The following is a 22,452-nucleotide window of genomic DNA, read 5'->3' as shown; positions in this document are numbered from 1 at the left end:
AAATACCTTAAAGAAACAAATAAGAGAATAAGACCCCAAGAAACAATAACAGGGGTTTATAAAATGGCAATTTGTAGATTTTTATATATCAATAATTCAAAATACAGTTATTGGGGAAAATACAGTTATTAAAAATAAAACAACAAATAAAACCCAACAGATAGTCTATATAGTAAGCATGAAAAAGCTGGAGAAAGAATTCATGAATTGGAGGACAGAGTTGAAGTAATACATCATTATAGGGAGTATTCCAATATATCATTATGGGGAAAAATAAAGGAGACATTAAGAGACTCAGAGTGTAAATTAAATGAGCTGCAATGACATATACCAAAGACAAGATTAAGAATGAACAAAAAGAGAGAAGGAGAGGTAATTTTCACAAAAATAATGACTTAAAATGGAAGAGAAATTTGAGTCCTTTGGCGGAAAAAAAATCATGTGCTGAGCAGGCTAAATAAAAACAAATCATACATCAAAACACCTCATTGTGTGCATCAAAGAAAACAGAATATCTTAAAAGCTAGAAGAAGAAGAAGACGGATTACCTATGAAAGAACTATAATCAAAGAGCAGACTTCTCATCCACAAACAAAGGAAGTCAAGAAACCATTTATTAATATCTACAAAGTGCTGAGGGAAAATAAACGTGCACCTATAATTTTATACCCAGCCAAATTATCATTCAAAAATGAGGGCAAGGGACTTCCCTGGCAGTCCAGTGGTTAAGACTCTGCACTCCCAGCAGGGGGCCCAGGTTCAATCCCTGATCGGGGAACTAGATCCCACATGCATGGCACAACTAAGAGTTCACATGCCACAACTAAGAAGTCTGCATGCCACAACTAAAAAAAAAGATCCTGCCTGCTGCAACTAAAGATCCCGTGTGCCGCAACTAAGACCCAGCACAGCCTAAATAAATAAATAAATATTTTTAAAACATGAGGGCAAAATAAAAACATTTTTGCATATAAGGATTAGGGAACTTCAGTATCACTACCCACAGAAAGAACTGTTAAAGGTTACAGTTAACACGAAAAATGAACTCACAAGGAAGTGACCTGCAAGAACAAGAAGGCAAAGGAAATGAACAGCTGGTTTCTATACTCCATAAAATGGGCTTTTAAAGTCTTAAAGATAATGGTGTTTATTTCTTTCCATTTTATCTTTTCTGGGACTTATGACCTCAATTCTTTTAATACTTTCTTTTTCTCTCAAAAGAACTGCTAGCTTATACTTTCCGTTTTTCTCAGTAATTGCTTCCTGTTATGCAGCTGGGGTAGATGACAGCCATCTTCCACTCTGTGCGCTTCCACCGTATGCTCTGTGTCTGGGCCCTGCCCCAACCTCCTTCCTAGGAAAGAACAATTTCTGCACAGCCATTTAGATCAATTCCTATGACATTAGACCACTTTTAGAGACTTCTGGGATAAGCAGCTTTTATAAGGCTATTTGACAGGCAACCTGCCAGATGAAAAAAAAAGAAAGAATCCTCCCATACTACACCCTTGTAATCCAGTTTAAATAGAAGAAGCAAATAAACACAGACAAGAATGGTACACTTCATTTAGGGATTTATTTTATTTCAAAGAACAACGTTTAGGTTGATGATATGCCAAGTCAGTCTCTCATATCTTGAAGCATATACTATGGTCACCAATACTCAGAATGATAAACCTGTGACATGGCATGATCTTTTGCCATCTGGGAAAGAATCCCAAAGAATCAGAGTGTATTTACCAATGTAAGAAAGTATAAGTTATAAAGGTGGTGACGAAAAGGGCTTGGGGGTTTCTTCTCTATTCTACAAAATCTCCATTCCTGTAACATTTCAGTTAACCGAGTTGTCACTGAACCTCATTCCTAGCCTCATTCCTACCATTTTTGCCCTGACGCTTTTGGTTTCTCTAGTGGTTCTTCATGTTTTTAGGGTCATGAATACACCTTTAGGAATACCAATAAAGCTATGGATCTCCTCTAAAGGAATTTACACACATACATTGTTACACCAAAAACTGCAAACAATTTTAAAAGGTTTGCTAACCCCCCCCAAAGTCCACCCATGGACCCCAACTCTGTCCTCAAGGGAAACAGAATCAACTCACAGGACTACAAAGCTTCTACTACCTAGATGGCAAGATGATCACTTACCTAGGACTGCTGTCAGGCCCATGGGCATTCTCTGAATCATTCTGTGCTTGCATGCCTCTGGTGTGGGAGCCAAGCCCCAGACGTGAACAAAGTGTCACTGAGACAGCCCCTGCCTCAAACACCCTAGACACAAACCATGAAGGTAGACGTTCTAATAGCCTTGGGGAAAAGTCTCTGCCTGCCTTCCCCTTAGCCTTGCTCTGAACAATGTATACATACTAACTGTACAGTCTGGAGCAGGCAGGCAGCTTTATACTGTCATAAACCCCACTGGTTCAGCTCCTTTGATTTTTTGAATAGCCCCTCATCATTTAGAAGCTATGGTCAAATGCAATTCCAGCACTAATTGTGTAGGACACGTGCCTCCATGCTACAACTCCCCTGGTGTCTGCTGCCCATGGCAGGAAGAGGCTGGTTATGGAAGAAAAATCTCTGGGCCACAATTCCCTTCCCCCAGTTGACATCCACCTTCAAATGATTAAAAGCCTAATGAAAATCTGTTACTGGGTACCCAATAACTTATTAGAGCCTTGAAGAGCCCACTTGGGCTATAAACAGTATTTGGAGGCCGGTGCACGCGCTGCCTGAAAGTGTCCTATTGTTATTCCTGTCTGGAAGTTTCCCCTTCTGAAGAATTAGCAGAAAGGGGTGGGTTGGTGGAAGAGGGAGAGCCAGGAAAGAAAGAGGCGAACTGGTTTACCTGGGCAGCGCGGGCAGCAAAGATGAGGAATATGCACGGGAGAGAGGCAATGAAGGCTTGGACATCTGACTCGGCTGCAAAGCACGTTGCCGTTCTGAAAGAGAGAGGCAACAACAACAACAAAATAAATGTTTTTCAAGGTCACTGGGATCATGCCAGTTTGGGAAACAGTCATGCAGGGACTCACCCAGACGGTGAAGAACACAGTCCCGAGAAACTGAATGAAATCAGCATTTTCTTTCCTTTTCTCATCACTAGCGCCTCCGCTGGGTTGGTTGATAGCTTACTGGCATATTTTTCTAAGGATCACTACTGCCCCAGTTTTCAAAGCCTCCCACAATTACTGGGAGGCTTCTTCTGACTTGGCTCTGTGACGTTTCTACCACTCCCCAGTTCTTCACGTCTTTTCCAAGAGCCTAGTGTGATTTCATAATCACCTGTCCAATGTCATGGAAGGAAGGGATTAATGAGCAATGGGTCCCTTGAGCAAGGAGACAGCCCTAGCACATGGACCCTGGATTCCACATAACTCTTCCTTGGTCCTGAAGACTGAGTGCTCCCTCTTCTCACTTCCTTTTCAAGTCAGAATTTTACTGAGAACAAGCTAGAGTTTGGAATTGAACTGATTAGCTAGTATGACTGGGGGAGGGGGCGACTGGGTCCCTGCCTGATTTACAGTGACAAGATCCCTAGCTCTGACAGCTTTCAGCCATTGCTAGAACAAAGGAAGACTTTGGAAATCAATTTTGCATTAACATTTTCCATCTATAATTCATCTGAAGTATGGGCTACTTGTATCCATCAGGGTTTTGTGGGGGAAGAGGGTAATGAAGAGGATGTAGAGAGAAGATGCTTAGCACTTGAGCTATTGGCATTGGGATCACAGTAACATTTTCACTGCCCTGCAGATAGCAAAGCCTCATCCCCCAAGGGTTAGCTGTCCATTTCTAATGCGTTGGGTCAAGAATCTGACACCATCATGCCATACCAGGCAGTTAATCGGTCTCCAGATGCTCTATTTAATAACTGCCCGAGCTAGTTAAAGATGCAGGCTTCTTTTACCCCAATTTGAATCACCTTACCACAAATCTTTTTCTTTTCTCATGTATTTTCTAGAATAAATTTTTGGAGCATTGCGTTTGGAAACACCACGGAGCCTCCTTACGTGTCCCACTCCTCAGAGCCAGGTGGTGTCATCTTGAAGCGAGATCACCAAAGCATATCCGAAATCACTGCACCTGGCTGAGGTCTCAACTGATTCCTCCTTAATGCCTTATACTGATTTCTGTTCTAGAGTTAATAGGTTAATAAAAATAATAACCACAATGAGAGTGATGTTATGCAGTTAGCATTTCTCGAATATTGACTGTGACCAAGCACTGTTATAGGGGACTGAGATGGATTAGTGAATTTAATCCTTACCATAACCCTATGAAATAGGGAATACCATTACACCCTTTTAAAGGAGAAGAAGTTGAAGGAATCTCAGAGAGGTTAGATAACTTGCTGAACATAACGCAGCTCAGAAGTGGCAGAGCCAGGCTTGGAAACTTGGTCTGTCTTGATTCTAGAGCCCTGTGGCCTGTTAAGACCACCTAATGTTGCCTGAAGGTTAGGTTTCCACATGCTCAAAATTCTGAAAGCCCAAGTTTCTATTCAAATGGCAAAAGAATCAGGCTTGCAAGTGAGTGTTCCTGTTCTACCTGGGCGCTGGCGAGGAGTTGCAGTTCATCCATGAGGTCTCAAGTGAGAGGCTAGTCTTGAAAATTCTTTCTATATGTTCAGAATTCTCAATCCTCAAGGCCTAGTACAAGGCCTCCTTTCCCAACTGGCTTAATGTATTGGTTCTCTACCAGGGGCCACTTTGCTCCCCAAGTAACTTTGGCTATGTCTGGAGACATTTCTGGTTGTCACAGCTGGCGTTGGTGCTACTGGCTTCTAGTGGATAGAGGCCAGGGGTGCCGCTAAATATCCTACAATGCACAGGACAGCTCCCTACAACAAGAAATTATCTGTCCCCAAGAGTCAACAGGGCTGAGGTTGAGAAACCCTGGCCTAGTATATGATGGTAGAGGCTTGTTTCGAAAGGTGCACCATAGCTGTGGTCCTGGGTCAGGGCCATGGCAAGACGGGACTACCTGCTTTGGCTATTGCAAAGATGGCATTTAAGCTGTCCAAATGCCTCTTTGAGTGACGGGACTGGAGCCAAGGCCAAGCCAAGAGAACTCTAATCCTCACAAGGTACAGGCCAGGGTTTCACAACCTCAATCCTAATTACAGTCGTTGGCTGAAATAACGTAAAATACACTCCGTATGAACCAGTGTATAATCTGTCCTAATCTCTTCTCTAAAGGCCAGGCTTGAAAGTGGTATTCAAAAATGATACTGTCTCACAATCCAGGCATTATATTGAGCTTTCTCCTCCACTGCACTTTTTCCATGTCCTATATCATTTGGCTAAGAGACCATTAAGTATCCATCTATAGCAAATACTCATCGAGAGCCCGTGAAAATCAAGCCAAAGACAGGAGATGTGTATTTTTCCTTACAATCTGCTTCCTAACTTCTTTTACGTTTTTATCACTCATGCTCCCTGGCCATCTAGGCACTTGAAGGCATCTCTGCATGTCGAGGAGCAAAGTAGGAAGTCAAATGCCATCGGAGATTGTACCTCAGAGCAGATGCAGTTCACGCAGTAAACCAACCCATAAGGTTCCAGGTAAGGATGCCATCTCTCACCCACTCTGTACTTCTTGTCTTGAAACACACAATATGTCTCTGAATCTGTGAGGGAGGAGATAGAATATGCCGGTTAGAAAACACGGACCAATCGCAAAATCCAAAGGCAATCACAGGTTCCATCCATTTTAGTGTACGTCAAGAGAAGAGGCATAGGGAATATTTCTAGAACCCCTATGATGGCTCAGTATTTTACATGCTTTCCTTATTTGATTCTACAATGACCCAGTAAGGTAGGCACTATTAGTCTCATTTTATAGGTGAAGGAAATCAAGAGTCATATAACTAGTGAGTAACTGACATGAGACTCAAACTCAGGTTTGCCTGACAGTGAAGCCAAAATCTTGACTACTGCTATTATAATGGTAAGATAAGGGAGCATGCCGTGTGTCTTTTTGGAAAAGGCTGTGCTACCTTGCTTTAGAAATGGAAGCTAATGTCTGAAATGCTGATCTATCAGAACATTCTCAGAGCTGCCTGCTGGTGGTGTAGAGTGATGAATTAAACACATTGTGTTAGGTCCCTGTAAAAGGCTTTGCTCACACATGCTAACATCATTCCATCATTAAACAAATATTTGGGCATTTGATCTTTGTTAGGCACTATGCTAAGCGCTGGGGATAAAATGCTGAGCAGAAACACACACAGTCCTTGTTCTCATTCAACGTATAGACTTCTTGCTTAAACAATTCTCAATTAACTGAAAGTACTGTCTCCTTCCCCTTTGCTGGAATATAATTTTTGATAGCCACAGCTTATCTTGTACCATAGTTACTTGAGCACATACTGTGTTACTTGTCTTATTTTACATCTCTCATTTCTCCATTAAGGTAAAAGGTCCTCGAATGTAGAAAACATTTATTCTTCACTCTCCATCTATCACATGGCCCAGCACACTGTGGCCAATAACTGTAAGCAACTGACAAATGACTAGTAAATGAATTTCCAAATCATGTGGTTTGTCTTCCAATCCCATCCTCTTCTGTCTCCTGCTTCCCATCATACAAGGTCAAAATAAACTGAGACACCTCTTGTTGCAAACACATTAATTTCCCCACACACTCCCCAGCAGATACTGCCTTGATGATCAAAATGAAAAGAATAAAGAAAAGACAGATAAGCAAGAAACAGGAAGAAGATATCTCCCACAAATAAATGATGAATATAAATACAATGTTAGCATCTGGAATATTTTCCATTCATTCAAATCGATAAGTAAAGGACCAACCAATCCAATAGAAAAATGATCTAAGCACATGAAGAGCAATTTAGAGAAGAAATGAGAGCAGGCAATAAACAGGAAAATATGTTCAACCTCATTAGTAATCAGAGATTCAAATGAAAACTACACTGAGATAAATGTCACTTATTGCTTCAAAGACCCTCTGTGGTCCTTTCCAGCTTCCCACAAGATAAATTCATTTTTACTTTTCAAATCTTTATTTCCAAGTTCTTCAGGACGATGAACTGGGAGTCAGAAAATCTGGGTCTGAATCCTAACTAGCTCTAGTTGTGTGGCATCGAGCAAGTCATTTAACTCTGTCAGTCTCAATTTTCAGCATCTAAGAGACACGGATTACATGTTTCTCAAGCAAATGTTGAAGAATTAGATAAAGCTCTTTGTAAATTATAAAGTGCTACAAAACGTAGAGTGTTATTTTATAATAATTGATTATTTTCTAATTAGAAAGGTAATGGCTGCTCAGTGTAGAAAATTGGAAAACACAGAAAAAGGAAAAATAAAAATGTAAAAGTATATAGAAAAAAAGAAACATTCCATTCACACAATTCCAGCACAAGAAGAAACCACTTTTAATATGTTGGTAATTCATACATTGCCTGTGGATTGAAGGAAAAAATCAAAAGAGAAATTAGGAAGTATTTAATAATTTCATAATAATCATAATAATTTAAAGTATCTAGTAATTTAAAAGAAAATAAAAACACAGCATATCAAAATTAGTGGGATTCAACTAAAGAAGTACTTAGAGGGAAATTTATATCACTAAGTACCTATATTAGAAAAGGGGAACAATCTCAAATCAATGCCTTAAGAAACTAGAAAAATGCAGAACAAAATAAACCAAAAGTAAATAGAAGGAATGAATAATAAAAAACAGAAGTCAATGAAATTGAAAACAAAATCAATAGAAAAAAATGAATGAAACCAGAACCTGGTTCTCTAAGACAATCAATAAAATTGATAAACTTCTAGCAAGACTAACAAAGATAAAAAGAGAGAAGATGCAAATTACTAATACAGGGACAAAAGAGAGGTCTTTATTATAGATGCTACAGATATTAAAAGGATAAAAGGGAGATATTATGAATAATTTTATACCAGTTAACATCTTAGATGAAATGGATGAATTATTTGAAAGACACAATTACCAAAGCTCACTCAAGGAAAGATAGATAATCTGAATAGTCCTACATCTTCTAAAGAAAGACAAAAAAGCAGCATATCCAAAACAATTTTGAAAAAGAAGGATGTTGGAAGACACACACTATGTTATTTCAAGGCAATATAAAACTAAAATGTTCAAGATAGTGTGGTGTTGGAAAAAGGTTAGACAAATATGCCAATGGAATAGGATGGAGAGTCAAAAAACAGACAAGGACCCACACTTATGGGTCTACTGATTTTCAACAGAGGCTTACCAAAAAACTGAGTAGAAAGTACACAAAGTTCCCATATATCCCCTCTTCACGTCACCCCCACTTTTTCCTGGCATTAAGGTCTTGCATTAGTGTGGTACATTTGTTACAATTAATGAACCGATACTGATATATTAATATTAAAAAAAGTACATAGTTTACATGAGAACTCACTCTTTGCATAGTTCTATGTGTTATGACAAATGTATAATGACATATACCCACCATTATAGTATCATACAGAATAGTTTCACTGCCCTAAATATCCCCTACTCTGCCTATTCATCTTTCCCCCACTCCACTCCCACAACGCCCGAAAACCACTGACTTTTTACTGTCTCTATAGTTTTGTCTTTTCCAAGATGTCATATAGTTGGAATCATAGGGCATGCAGTCTTTTTAGACTGGCTTCTTTCACTTAGCAGTATGCATTTAAGATTCCTCTAAGTCTTTTCATGGCTTGACAGCTCATTTATCTTTGAATAATATTCCATTGTATGGATGTACAGCTTGTTTCTCAATTCACCTGTTGAAGGACGTCTTGGTTGCTTCCAATTTTTGGAAATTGTGAATAAAGCTGCTAAAAACACTTGTGTGCAGGTTTCTGTGTGGCATAAGTTTTCAACTCATTTGCATAATACCTGGGAGTGTGGTTGCTGGATTTTAGAGTAAGGCTACATCTAGCTTTTTAAGAAACTACCAAACTGTCTTCCAAAGTGACTGTACCACCTTGCACTCCCTCGAGCAATGAATGAGAGTTCCTGCTGTCTCCACATTCTAATAGGTGTGCAGTGGTATCTCATTTGTTGTTTGAATTTGCAATTCCCTGATGACATTTGCAATTGAGCATCTTTTCATATACTTGTTTGCCAGGCATGTATCTTCTTTGGTGAGGCATCTGTTTAGCTCTTTTGCCCATTTATTAATTGCATTGTTCATTTTCTTATTGTTGAGTTTTAAGAGTTACTTGTATATTTTCAGTACAAGTCCTCTATCAGAGATGCATTTTGCAAATATTTTCCCTCAGTCTGTGGCTTGTCTTTTCACTCTCTTAACAGTGTCTTTGGCACAGCAGAATTTTTCACTTGTAATAAAGTCCAGTTTATCAACTTTTTCTTTCACGGAGCATACTTTTGTTGTATCTGAAAACTCATTAACAAACCCAAGGTCACCTAGATTTTCTCCTATGTTACTTTCTGGAAGTTTTATAGCTTTGCATTTTAGGTCTCTGATCCACTTTGTAAGTTATTTTTTATGGTCATTTTTTGCATGCAGATGTCTAGTTGTTCCAGTACCATTTGTTGAAAAGAGTATCCTTTTTCCAATGAATTGTCCTTGATCCTTTTGTTGAAGATCAGTTGACTATATTTGTGTGGGTCTATTTCTGGGCTATGCTCCACTGATCCATTTGTCTATTCTTTCAATGACATCACATTGTCTAAATTACTATAGCTTCATAGCAAGGCTTGAAGTTGGGTAGTTTCAGTTCTCTAACTTTGTTGATGTTCTTCAACATTGTGTTGGCAATTTTGGGTCTTTTGCCTTTCCATATAAACTTCAGAGTTACTTTGTTGATTTCCACAAAGTAAATTGCTAGGATTTTGAATGGTATTGTATTGAATCTATAGATCAAGTCATGAATTACTGGTATCTTAACAATACTGAGTATTTCTATCCATGAACATGGAATCTCTTTCCAGTCATTTGATTTCTTTCCTGAGAGTTTTGTAGTTTTCCTCATATAGATCTTATACACATTCTGCTAAATTTATATCTAAGTATTTCATTTTTGGGTGCTAATATAAATGGTATTGTTTTTAATTACAAATTCCAATTGTTCATTGATAGTATATAGGAAAACAATTGACTTTCATATATTAACCTCATATCCTTAAACCTTCCTATAATTGCTTGTTAATTTTAGGAGGGTGTTTTGGTTGATTCTTTGGGATTTTTAAAATAATCATGTCATCTGCTAGCAAAGGTAGTTTTATTTCCTCCTTCCAAATATGTATACACTTTATTTCCATTTCCCACCTTATTGCATTAGTTAGGACTTCCAGTACAACAATGAATAGGAATGGTGAGAGAGGACACCACTGCCTTGTTCTTGATCTTAGGGGCAAAACATACAGCTTCTCTCCATTAAGTGTGGTATTAGCTGTAGATTTTTTTATAGATGGTCTTCATGAAGTTGAAGAAGTCCCCCTCTATTTCTCGTTTGCTGTGTAGTGTTGGCTTTTGTCAAATGGCTTTTCTGCATCTATTGTTATCATCCTGTAGTTTTTCTTTTTTAGCCTATTGATGTGATGGATTATATTAATTGATTTTTCAATGATGAAACAGCCTTGCATACCTGGAATAAATCCCACTTGACTGGATTTGTCCTGCATTGTTTGATTCAATTTGCTAAAATTTTGTTGAGGATTTGGGCATGGGAGATATTACTCTGCAGTTTTCCTTTCTTATCATGTCTTTGTCTGCTTTTGGTATTAGGGTAATACTGGTCTCATAGAATGAGTCAGAGAATGTTCTCTCTGCTTCTATCTTCTGAAACCGATAGTAGAGTAGTACTGGTATTATTTCTTCCTTAAATGTTTGGTAAAATTCACCAGTACATCATGGCGTGGTGCTTTCTGTTTTGGAAGACGGTTAATTTCTTTAACAAATATAAGCCTATTCAGATTGTCTATTTCTTCTTGTGTGAGTTTTGGTTGGTTGTATCTTCCCAGGTACTGGTAAGTTTCTTCCTAAGTTATCACTATGATGGCATGGAGTTGTTCATAATATTTTTTATTATGCTTTTGGTAGTAGTGATGGCCTTTCTTTCATTTCTGATATTAGTAATTTGTGCCTTCTCTCTCTTTTTCTTAGTTAACCTGACTAGAGGTTTATCTATTTTATTGATCTTTTCAAAGAACCAGTTTTTGATTTCACTGATTTTTCTCTATTGTTTTCCTGGTTCACTTTCATTGATTTCTGCTTTAATTTTTAAAAATTTATTTTCTTCTGCTTACTTTGGGTTTGATTTGCTCTTCTTTTTCTAGTTTTCTAAGGTGGAAGCTTAGATTATTGATATTAGGTCCTGTTTTTTTCCCTAATATATTAATTCTATGCTATAAATTTCCCTCTAGGCACTGCTTTCACTATATCCCATGAATTTTTATGAATTATATTTTTATTTTCATATAATACAAAATATTTTGAAACTTCACTTGAGACTTCTTTGACCTATGTGCTATTTGGAAGTATATTGTTTAATCTCTAAATATTTTGAGATTTTACAGGTATCTTCCTGTTATTGATTTTTTAGTTTAATTCCAGTGTGTTCTGAGAGCATACTTCACATAACTTATATTCTTATGAATTTGTTAAGGTGTGTTTTATGACCCATGAATGTGGTCTATTTCAGTGAATGTCTCATGTGAGCTTGAGAAGAATGTGTATTCTACTGTTGTTGGATGAAATACTCTGTAGATGACAATTAGATCCAGTTGATTGATGGCGTGGTTCAGTTTAACTATACCATTACTGATTTTCTGCCTGCTGGATCCTGTTAATTACTAATAGAGGGGTGTAAAAGTCTCTAATTATAATAGTGGATTTGTCTGTATCTTCTTGCAGTTCTGTCAGTTTTTGCATCACATATTTTAATGCTCTGTTAGGTATACACATAATTTTCCTTGCTCTGAAGTCTACTTTGTCTGGAAGTAATATAGTTACTCCCACTTTCTTTTGATTAGTACGTGTTAGCATGCTATATCTTTTTCCATCCCTTTACTTTTAATCTATATATATCTTTATATTTAAAGTGTGTTTCTTGTAGACAACATATTGTTGGGTCTTGTATTTTCATAATCCACTTTTTGATAGTCTGTTTTTTAATTGGTGTATATAGACCATTCACATTTAAAGTGATTAAAAAGTTGGATTAAAACTGACCATATTTGTGATTATTTTCTATTCATTTCCCTTGATTTTTTTTTCTTTGTGTGTGTGCGTATTCCACTCTTTTTCTGCTTTCTCTGGCTTTATTTGAGCATTTTCTATTATTCTATTTTCTCTCCTCTCTTAGCATATCAATAATACTTATTTTTTAAATTTAGTAGTAGTCCTAGAGTTTACAGTACACATTTACACTAATCTAAATCCACTTTCAAATAACACTATACTGCTTCACAGTTATTGCAGGTACTTAATAGTAGAGTATTCCCAATTCCTCTCTCCCATCCTTTATAAAATCGTTGTCATTCATTTCACTTTTCCATCAACTATAATCACTCAGTACACTGTTGCTATTATTATTTTGAACAAACTTTATTCTGTTAGATCAATAAAGAATGAGAAAAATAAAAGATTTTTTCTGACCTTCATTTATTCCTTCTCTAACACTCTTCCCTTCTTTACATAGAGCTGAGTTTCTAACGTATATTATTTTCCTTTTTCCTGAAGAATTTCTTTTAATATTTCTTGCAAGGCAAGTTGATTGGTGAAAATTTCCTTCAATTTCTGTTTGTCTGAGAAAATCCGTATTTCTCATTGACTTTTGAAGGACAGTGTTGCTGGATACAGAATTCTAGGTTGGTGGATTTTTTCTTTCAACAATTTATTTTTTAAATAAATTTATTTATTTATTTTTGGCTGCATTGGGTCTATAGTTTTCTACAGTTTTAGAAGTTTTAGCCACAACAATCAGGGAAGAAAAAGAAATAAAAGGAATCCAAATCGGAAAAGAAGAAGTAAAGCTGTCACTGTTTGCAAATGACATGATACTATACGTAGAGAATCCTAAAGATGCTACCAGAAAACTACTAGAGCTAATCAATGAATTTGGTAAAGTAGCAGGATATGAAATCAATGTACAGAAATCTCTTGCATTCCTATACACTAATGATGAAAAATCTGAAAGAGAAATTAAGGAAACACTCCCATTTACCACTGCAACAAAAAGAATAAAATACCTAGGAATAAACCTACCTAAGGAGACAAAAGACCTGTATGCAGAAAACTTTAAGACACTGATGAAAGAAATTAAAGAGGATACAAACAGATGGAGAGATATACCATGTTCTTGGATTGGAAGAACCAACATTGTGAAAATGACTATACTACCCAAAGCAACCTACGGATTCAACGCAATCCCTATCCAACTACCAATGGCATTTTTCACAGAACTAGAACAAAAAAATTTCACAGTTTGTATGGAAACACAAAAGACCCCGAATAGCCAAAGTAATCTTGAGAAAGAAAAATGGAGCTGGAGGAATCAGCCTCCCAGACTTCAGTCTATACTACAAAGCTACAGTCATCAAGACAGTATGGTACTGGCACAAAAACAGAAATATAGATCAATGGAACAGGATAGAAAGCCCAGAGATAAACCCACGCACATATGGTCCCCTTATTTTTGATAGAGGAGGCGAGAATATACAATGGAGAAAAGACAGCCTCTTCAATAAGTGGTGCTGGGAAAACTGGACAACTACATGTAAAAGAATGAAATTAGAACACTCCCTAACACCATACACAAAAATAAACTCAAAATGGATTAAAGATGTAAATATAAGGCCAGACACTATAAAACTCTTAGAGGGAAACAAAGGCAGAACACTCTATGACATAAATTCTCTGGCATCTTTCAAGATGTTCTCTTTGTCTTTGATTTTCTGTAGTTTAAATATGATATGCTTAGGTGTAGGTTTTCTCATATTTATCTTGCTTTGTGTTCTCTGAGCTCCCTGGATCTGTGCTTTGCTGTTTGTCATTGCTTTTGGAAAATTCTCAGCCGTTATTACTTCAAATATTTCTTTTGTTCCTTTCTCCTCTCCTTCTGGTATTCCTGTTACATACACGTTACACCTTTTGTAATTTTCCCACAGTTCTTGAATATTCTGTTGAATTTTTTAAATTATTTTTTTCAGCTTGGGAAGTTTCTCTTGGCATATCTTTAGCTCACTGATTCTTTCTTCAATCATGCCCAGTGTACTGATGAGCTCATCAAAAGAATTCTTCATTTCTGTTACACTGTTTTTGATTTCTCACATTTCTTTTTGATTGTTTCTTAGAGTTTTCATCTCTCTCTTTACATCACCCATGTGCTCTTACATTTTGCCTACCTCTTTCATTAGAGTTCTTAGTACCTTAATCTTATTTATTTTAAATTCCAAGTCTGATAATTTCAAAATGTCTGCCATATCTGAGCCTGGTTCTGACGCTTGATTTTTCTCTTCAGATTGATTTTTTTTGTCTTTTAGCATGCCTCGTAACTTTTTGTTGAAAGTCAGACACGATGTACTGGGGAAAAGTAACTGAGGTAAGTAGAGCATTAGTGTGAGATTCTATGTTAATCTAGCTAGGAGTTAAGCTAATTTTACTGTTTTTATGTAGCCATGGTGTCAGAGGCTAAAATTTGCCTAATGTCTTTGTTTATCCCCTCCCCCACTGTTTTTGGGTTTCCCTAGTTCTCCTTCTTAAATAGTGTCTAAGGCTTGCAGTCCTTTCAATCTCCTGTTATTATACAGGACTCCAATTGATGTGGTAGTAAATTGTGGGGGAAGGAGAAGTGTTCTATAATCGTATAATTAGCTCTCAGTCTTTTAGTGATCCATGTCCCTGAGCTGTGACCTTCAAAAGTGCTAATTAACTTTGCTCCTCCCCATCAATGTAGGTGAGACAGGACGGTTAGTGGAGTTGGGTATATATTCCTTCTTCCAGGTTGGTTAGGCTCTGATAAAACCCAAATCAGGGACTTCGCTGGTGGTGCAGTGATTAAGAATCCGCCTGCCAATGCAGGGGACACGGCTTCGAGCCCTGGGCTGGGAAGACCCCACATGCCAGGGAGCAACTAAGCCTGTGCACCACAGCTACTGAGCCTGTGCTCTAGAGCCCACAAGACACAACTACTGAGTCCACATGGCACAACTACGGAGTCCACGTGCCACAACTACTGAAGCCCGTGTGCCTAGAGCCCGTGCTCTGCAACAAGAGAAGCCACTGCAAGGAGAAGCCCATGCACCGGAACGAAGAGTAGCCCCCACTTGCCGCAACTAGAGAAAGCCCCCGTGCAGCAACAAAGACCCAATGCAGTCCAAAAAATAAATAAATAAATAAATAAATTTATTAAAGAAAAAAAATCAGTTAGGCTCTAGTAAAATCACTTCCCTTGAGGCCAGGCCTTAGTTATGGAGAACAAAGAGCTCTGGGCTTATTTCAAAATGGTTACCTTTTCCCTCCTCTCCCTGAAACAGTTAGGAATTTTTCACCAAACCTGAGAACCTGGTGGGGATTCTGGAGATAAAACTCATGAAGAAAGAGTTTTTCTCTACCAAGCTAGAACATGCTCCTTTGCCAGCAATTAGTCAATTACCTGCTAAGTGCTCCTACCAGGATCCAGCAGTGGTAACTGTATTAGCCTGTCTTTCCAGTTTTCAGAGTAAAAAACACAAGGCAGTTTGCCCTGTGACCTCAATTTTCTGATTCATTTAAGAGGAGTTGTTGATTTTCACTTCCTTAAGCTTTTTGCTTATGGGAGTGACAACTTCGAAGCTCTTTACGTGTCAGACCAAAAACTGGAAGTTCTTTCTAGTCTCTAGTCTCTTTTCTGTGCATAAAGGTGTATAAAGTCTTTTATTATAAAATTAACAGCGTATACAATATACTGGGTTGGCCAAAAAGTTTGTTCCGTTTTCCCATTAAAGTTTTCCCGTTATGGGAAAACCCGAACGAACTATTTGGCCAACCCAGTACATTTTGTAAACTACATTCTAAAATTAACACATTGTGGACATTTTTGTGCCATTAAATATTTCCCCCATACCACATGCCTAGTAACATGATTCTCCACTAACACAGTTGAACCATAATTTCTTAACCCATCCCCTATTTGGGGGTATCAAATTGCTTCCTTCTCTTTCTTTTTAAAAAAATTCCATGAAAAATATCCTCGTATATAAGGACTTCCCTGGCAGTCCAGTGGTTCAGGCTCTGCACTTCCACTGCATGGGGCCCGGGTTCGATCCCTGGCCAGGGAACTAAGATCCCACATGCCATGTGGTGTGGCCAAAATATAAATAAATTAAAAATATATATGTTCTTGGATATAAACCAGTGTATGCAATACTGGTTATTTTCTTAATATAAATCCTTAGAAGTAGATTTATTGGGTCAAAGGTTTTCAATGCTTTTAAACTCCTGCTCTACATTGTCAAGCTGCCCTCCAGAGATGCTACACTAATTTACTTTCCAATTGCAGTGTGTGAAAATGTCCAACACAGGATATTTTAATTGCTTAAAACTTTTCAAATTTGGTGAGGGAAGTGGAAACAATATTTCTTTTTTTCTTTATCAGGAAGGTTGAATACATATTCATTTCTAGTAAGTATTTTTATTTCCCCTTTTATGATATTACCATTATTATTATTAATATTGTCATATTAAGCTATATTCCTGGACTAAATGCAAGTGCTCAAAACCATTTATTAATTAAAAGAACTCAGAAAAATCAAAATTACTTTGCAGACATAACTTGTATATTTTTCAGCCAAATCTTAGGAATACAATTTTCTTGGTACACACACAAATTAGACTTCTGCTCCATGGTGTTCTAGAATGGAGCAGGAAAGATTTTTAACAATCCCTGCGTCTTTAACTGAGGAGAGACAATCAAGAATTTCCCAAAACAAACATCGAAATGAGGCACCTTTTGCAAACTTCCACATGTTGCTGAGAGGAGAATGACTGTTTCTCTACAATAAATTTATAATGTAAATGACAAACACCTAAGTTATTTGTATTTCATATATACAACTTATCTAGACATTTCAGAAAGAATCTGAATATATGCTTAGAAGCAAATCCATGAAGGAGCCTACTTAAGTGGCATTATTACGCTAGTATAAATTGCCTTACTTGTACGGTTCTTCAGCCACTTATCTTGGATGGAGGTAAGCTAGAAATTACTTTGTCGATTTAAATCCGCATCGCAAAGTAAGATGGAAGCTTGTGTACTATGTATTTGATTCTGGATTATTCTGTCAGAAATAATTAGCTCACTCAGAAGTTGACATCAGATCTACCTACTAAAAATATGAAGTTGGATGAGCTTCCATTATCAGCAATGTGATCTACATGGCTGTGTGATTTATTCCTTTCTTGATGAAAAAGAAATGGGATAATAAAAGATAAGGACCCTTGAAAGATTCAGCAAGCACTAAAATAAGACATGCTGTCAAAATATGGGTTTCAAGTGCATTTACATATTTTTAATACTCACATCCAAATTGTTAAAGATTCTAGCTTGCAGGAAAGTCTGTTTCCAAAGGAACAGTATACAGCGATGCCACAAGGACGGTATTCTTTATATATACCTTTTGAGCAAGTTGCTATCATTTCTCTGAAATATCTTTAAGACAGGTTATTTCATGGACACTATTAAATGGATCCTTTCAGTATACCTGAGCTCACCACTATTCATGAAAACCACAGATAGGGCTTCCCTGGTGGCACAGTGGTTGAGAGTCCGCCTGCCGATGCAGGGGACACGGGTTCGTGCCCCGGTCCGGGAAGATCCCACCTGCCGCGGGGCGGCTGGGCCCGTGAGCCATGGCCGCTGAGCCTGCGCGTCCGGAGCCTGTGCTCCGCAACAGGAGAGGCCACAACAGTGAGAGGCCTGCGTGCCGCAAAAAAAAAAAAAAAACCCACAGATAATTCAAATAACTTGCTTCAGCCAATAGATTCTGTTTGTCCCAAATTCAGCCTCTAAATAGTATTGGTAGACAATGTGTGAAACTGAGTGATTTAAATTTTCCTGCTCCAAATTTGGCTCAAAGGCTAAGGAAGTAGATGATAAATGTAAAAAGGAGCCAAGGAACCAGGTCCTGAAAAACATAGAGCCCGATGAGAATGATGATAATAACGAAAACAACAACAAAATTTGTTGAACACTTCCTATGAGCCAGGCTCTGTTCTAGGGGTTTTACATCCATAAATTCACTAAATTCTCACCACAACCCTACAAGGTAGATCACATTATTAGCTCCATTTTACAGATGCGGAATCTGAGGCACAGGGAGGTTTGGTAACATGCCTAAGTTGACATGACTAGTCAATATATGGAGCTGGAATTCAAACCTAAGTAGTCTGGCCTCAGAGCCAAGGGCTGGAACCACTATAGCATTTTGCCTGTCCTGCTACATTGTTGTAAGGTGCATGTCACCCACTTTTAGAACTTGAAAAATAATGGGCATTCTTGCCTAACTTTTTCTCAAGATACCCTTCCACCCTACCTCTGAGACGCAGCTTTGCTCACCTTTTAAAGAATAAGGTGCTGTCTGTAGTGAAGTCAAGTCATGCTCAAATAGATTATATGAGATGGTACAGCTGGCAGACTGCATTTTGCATTTTTTTTGGTATCCCTCTCAATGATAAATCATAAAGTATGAAATAGTGCCCATGCTCTCAAAGGCTATGAAATCTAGTTGGGAAGCCAAGAGTACTCCAGCTAAAGGTTCTTTTTCATTCTCTTTATACCTATCAGCACTTTCCTCATAATACTCACATGGCATTTATCTCATATTACGATACTAGTGTCTCACAAACTATGCATCTTGAGGATGAAAATATCTTACTCAAACACTAACTTCAGAGAGAAACCCGACCATAAATGCAAATATAATGGTCTTCATCAAGTACCTTGGTCCTATTACCTCAGAAACATGGGATTTTGCCAATTATGCCCCAGACAGAAATCCACTTATTCCTGGAAGGAGCAAATTCAGGAACTGAAGGCAGAGACAAGGAGCTAAACAGTAACATCACTGGTGCTATTGAACAATGCTTCTGTAATTACTGACACTGTTTTTTTTCTATTACATAACAAAAGTAAACACTATAATCTTTAAGACATTTTTTTACCGTGGCTGTCCAAGATTGAGCGGATCAATTTTCAGAAACTACGATAAAGTCCATTTCAGCACATGTTTCTAAGTCTGAACTTTTAAAAACTTTTTGCCGTCACCCAGGAGTGAATTTCATGAGTTACACAGCATCATTGACCACACCTAAAGTTCCAGTGTATCATCTTGGACAAGAAGCACAAGTGAACTGATGTGACTGAAACAGTGATGCCTCGCCAACTTTTAGGAGATACAGGCAAGAAAAGTAAGCTTATCACTTGCCAGTACCTGAGAGATACCAGCTGGAGAATTCATGACTTACCACTAACTCATGGTATCTGTTGAGTAGAACTTGATCCCAAAGGAATTCCAACTAACATTTGAGATGGACCTTCAACCTGCATCATCATAGCTATTTTTCAAATGGTTCAGCTGGCCCTAATTAAAAGTGGCAATCGCTGCTGCTTTAGGGGGCCCTGTTAACAGAAACAATGACGACAAAAAGCAAACAACAGAGATGTGCCATCAACGTTTTGCCCAACCATTACTGTCTGGCACCCAGGACTAGGTCAAAAGGTCAATAACTTCATCACCAGTCTAAAGGCAAGAAAATATTCCCACGAGCTGTCTTCGATAAGAGCTATTACCATAGACACATCATCATGTAAGTATAACAATAATATTTATTTTATTATAACACATACAGTCAGTAGAAAGGGAGAGATGGATCTTTGCTGTTCATTATATGAGAGGACAAATCAAGTAAACAAATTCCTTAAGAATTTATTTTTTTTAAAAAAAGACTACTATAATAGTGAAGGAAAAATTAAAAGCCCAAGTACTTTCCTTCTGCCATTCATCAAACTTGAAGCAGAATGGAGGAAGGGCAGGATGTAGCAGTTACTACAGAAAAAAAGGGTCCTATCTCTCTAGAAATTGGGTTTCTAGAATTGAAGTCTCAGTCAGATTTCCTCAGGGCTTTAAGACTTCATTTCCAGGCTGTGGAAGCCAATGAAAAAGGAAAGCCAGGAAAAAGCCAAGTTCTTCACTTTGAGTATACAGCTTATTCCTCTTTATCTGGGGGTTAATTACCTTATTCCTATTTGTTGGATCATTCGTCCAAAATCAATTCAACTTAATATATATATTGAGTGGCCTATGCACACCACGGCCTTCCCACTACCTGCCTTTTCTACTAGCTTTTCTATTAGCAGGTGGGCAGACTCAACGAGAAGAAAAGGGTCCATATTTCAAAGAGGTTTGACAGTTGAACCAAGGCGACATTATTGGCTAAGTTGAGAAATGGAGATTTTCCATGAAATTTCAATTCATTGTGCCCTTCTATCTCCCATTAACATGGATAACTGGGACTTGATGGTATTCTCATTAGTCTTTACTATGAGGCCATAGGAGATCCTTTTACAGAAAGGCTGTTCAGCTGGTGAAACCTGATCTGAATAATTTTTCTGGCCAAAATCCTCTCTTACTTGTCATCTGGCATAGGACTTTGGGCAAAAATCAAAGCTCTTCTTCGAAGAAAACAAATTGTTTTTTCTATCAGCACCTCAGCTGCACAAGTCTCTGCTAAAAGGGGTTTACTTTCCGCTTGGTCAAGAATTCAAGTTGTGCTCTTGAACTTTTCACAACAGGATCGACTTTGCATGGTCTGCAACTGGCATCTAAAATATTCAGCTTTCGCTTTAGACAACATGAGTTATATCTCCACTACAGGTGCATTTGAGAGAATCAGTCGTTAATTGGCATAGTAAACCAAATTCACTACAAGATAGTGCTTCATTTTTATAAAACAATATGTATGTACAGCTGAGCGTAGAAAAAAACACTAGAAGCCTATATGCCAATTAACCATGATTAACGTAAATGTTGAGATTACCAATGACTTTGGTTTTCCTAATACTTTTATGTACTTCTGAATGTTAAAAAATGAGCATATGGGCCTTCCCTGGTGGCGCAATGGTTAAGAATCCGCCTGCCAATGCAGGGAACACGGGTTTGAGCCCTGGTCCGGGAAGATCGCACATGCCACGAAGCAGCTAAGCCCGTGCACCACAACTACTGAGCCTGCGCTCTAGAGCCCACGAGCCAAAGCTACTGAAGGCCAGGCACCACAGCTACTGAAGCCCGCGCGCCTAGAGCCCACGCTCTGCAACAAGAGAAGCCACTGCAATGAGAAGCCCGCGCCCCGCAAGGAAGAGTAGCCCCTGCTCGCCACAACCAGAGAAAGCCCACGTGCAGCAACAAAGACCCAACAGCCAAAAAATAAATAAAGAGCTGCCTCAGGTGTATTTTGTTTTAAAAATGAGCATCTGTTTTTTGTTTTGTTTTGTTCTGGTTTGGTTTTTTTGCGGTACGCGGGCCTCTCACTGTTGTGGCCTCTCCCGTCGCGGAGCACAGGCTCCGGACACGCAGGCCCAGTGGCCATGGCTCACGGGCCCAGCCACTCCGCGGCATGTGGGATCCTCCTGGATTGGGGCACAAACCCGTGTCCCCTGCATCGGCAGGCGGACTCCCAACCACTGCGCCACCAGGGAAGCCCTGAGCATCTGTTTTTAAATAGAAAAAATAACGTTAATATAAACTTTGCTTAGGGCATCTGATAATTGACAATCCAATCTAGTAGACATATTAAACAACCATTTGTATAACATTTATATGTTCTAGCCTTCAATTAACTTATATCATCCAAAGTTAAAATATCTGGGCCACTTTTTCTTAGCACTTACAGAAAGACTTTTACTGAGTTAAAATTTAATACTTGCCCTCTTCCTTTACAGAGGGTTAATAAAGAAATGCCGAACACAATTCTTCTCTCTTCTATGAAATTAAGGTTACAGTTGGTGTCTTTGTACCACCCAGAATGTGCTTCATGCAAACATCCCATCATTAATACTGTTTGAGTAAGTGGGAGGTGGGAAATAAATCTCTATAGATGAAACTATAATTGTCTCTTGCCCACCAATGGAAACTTTCTCTTTTTATCTTTTCAGGAATCATAAGCCAATTTAGAATGTGAATAATGTACCAAAGCAGGTGTTAAGAACATCTACCCTTTCTACTTTCCTCAGATTGCCTCCATTTTTTTCATCTTTTAGAAAGTCATCTTGCAACCATTGTTTCATGTATAACCTGTATCTAATTTTTTTAGAAGTAGGCAGGCTATAAATCTTAAATGAATAAAATACTCTTTGCAACAATCTTGTGTCAATGATAAAAGTCCGGGTATGCTCCAAGTATCTAAAACCAGAGCCTTGGTTTCCCTTGTCCACCACCCCAACCCCTATTCTGGCATCC

At 38.2% G+C, this 22,452-nt stretch overlaps 1 protein-coding gene across 4 annotated transcripts in view; it reads right to left on the bottom strand.

Moving 5' to 3' along the window:
- Window positions 1-22,452, bottom strand: part of CHRDL1 (chordin like 1) — a 114,883-nt gene that overhangs the window by 83,090 nt on the left and 9,341 nt on the right. For all 4 annotated transcript variants that reach the window (XM_060002819.1, XM_060002821.1, XM_060002820.1 and 1 more), the window contains exons 3-4: window positions 5,523-5,635; window positions 2,852-2,945 (exon numbers count right to left, since the gene is read on the bottom strand). In XM_060002819.1, coding sequence (XP_059858802.1) covers window positions 2,852-2,945; window positions 5,523-5,635 — 207 coding nt within the window. The remainder of the gene's footprint in view (window positions 1-2,851; window positions 2,946-5,522; window positions 5,636-22,452) is intronic.

This window comes from Delphinus delphis, chromosome X (assembly GCF_949987515.2).
Source record: "Delphinus delphis chromosome X, mDelDel1.2, whole genome shotgun sequence".
Taxonomy (NCBI): domain Eukaryota; kingdom Metazoa; phylum Chordata; class Mammalia; order Artiodactyla; family Delphinidae; genus Delphinus; species Delphinus delphis.
This window is presented reverse-complemented; position numbering and strand designations above follow the sequence as displayed.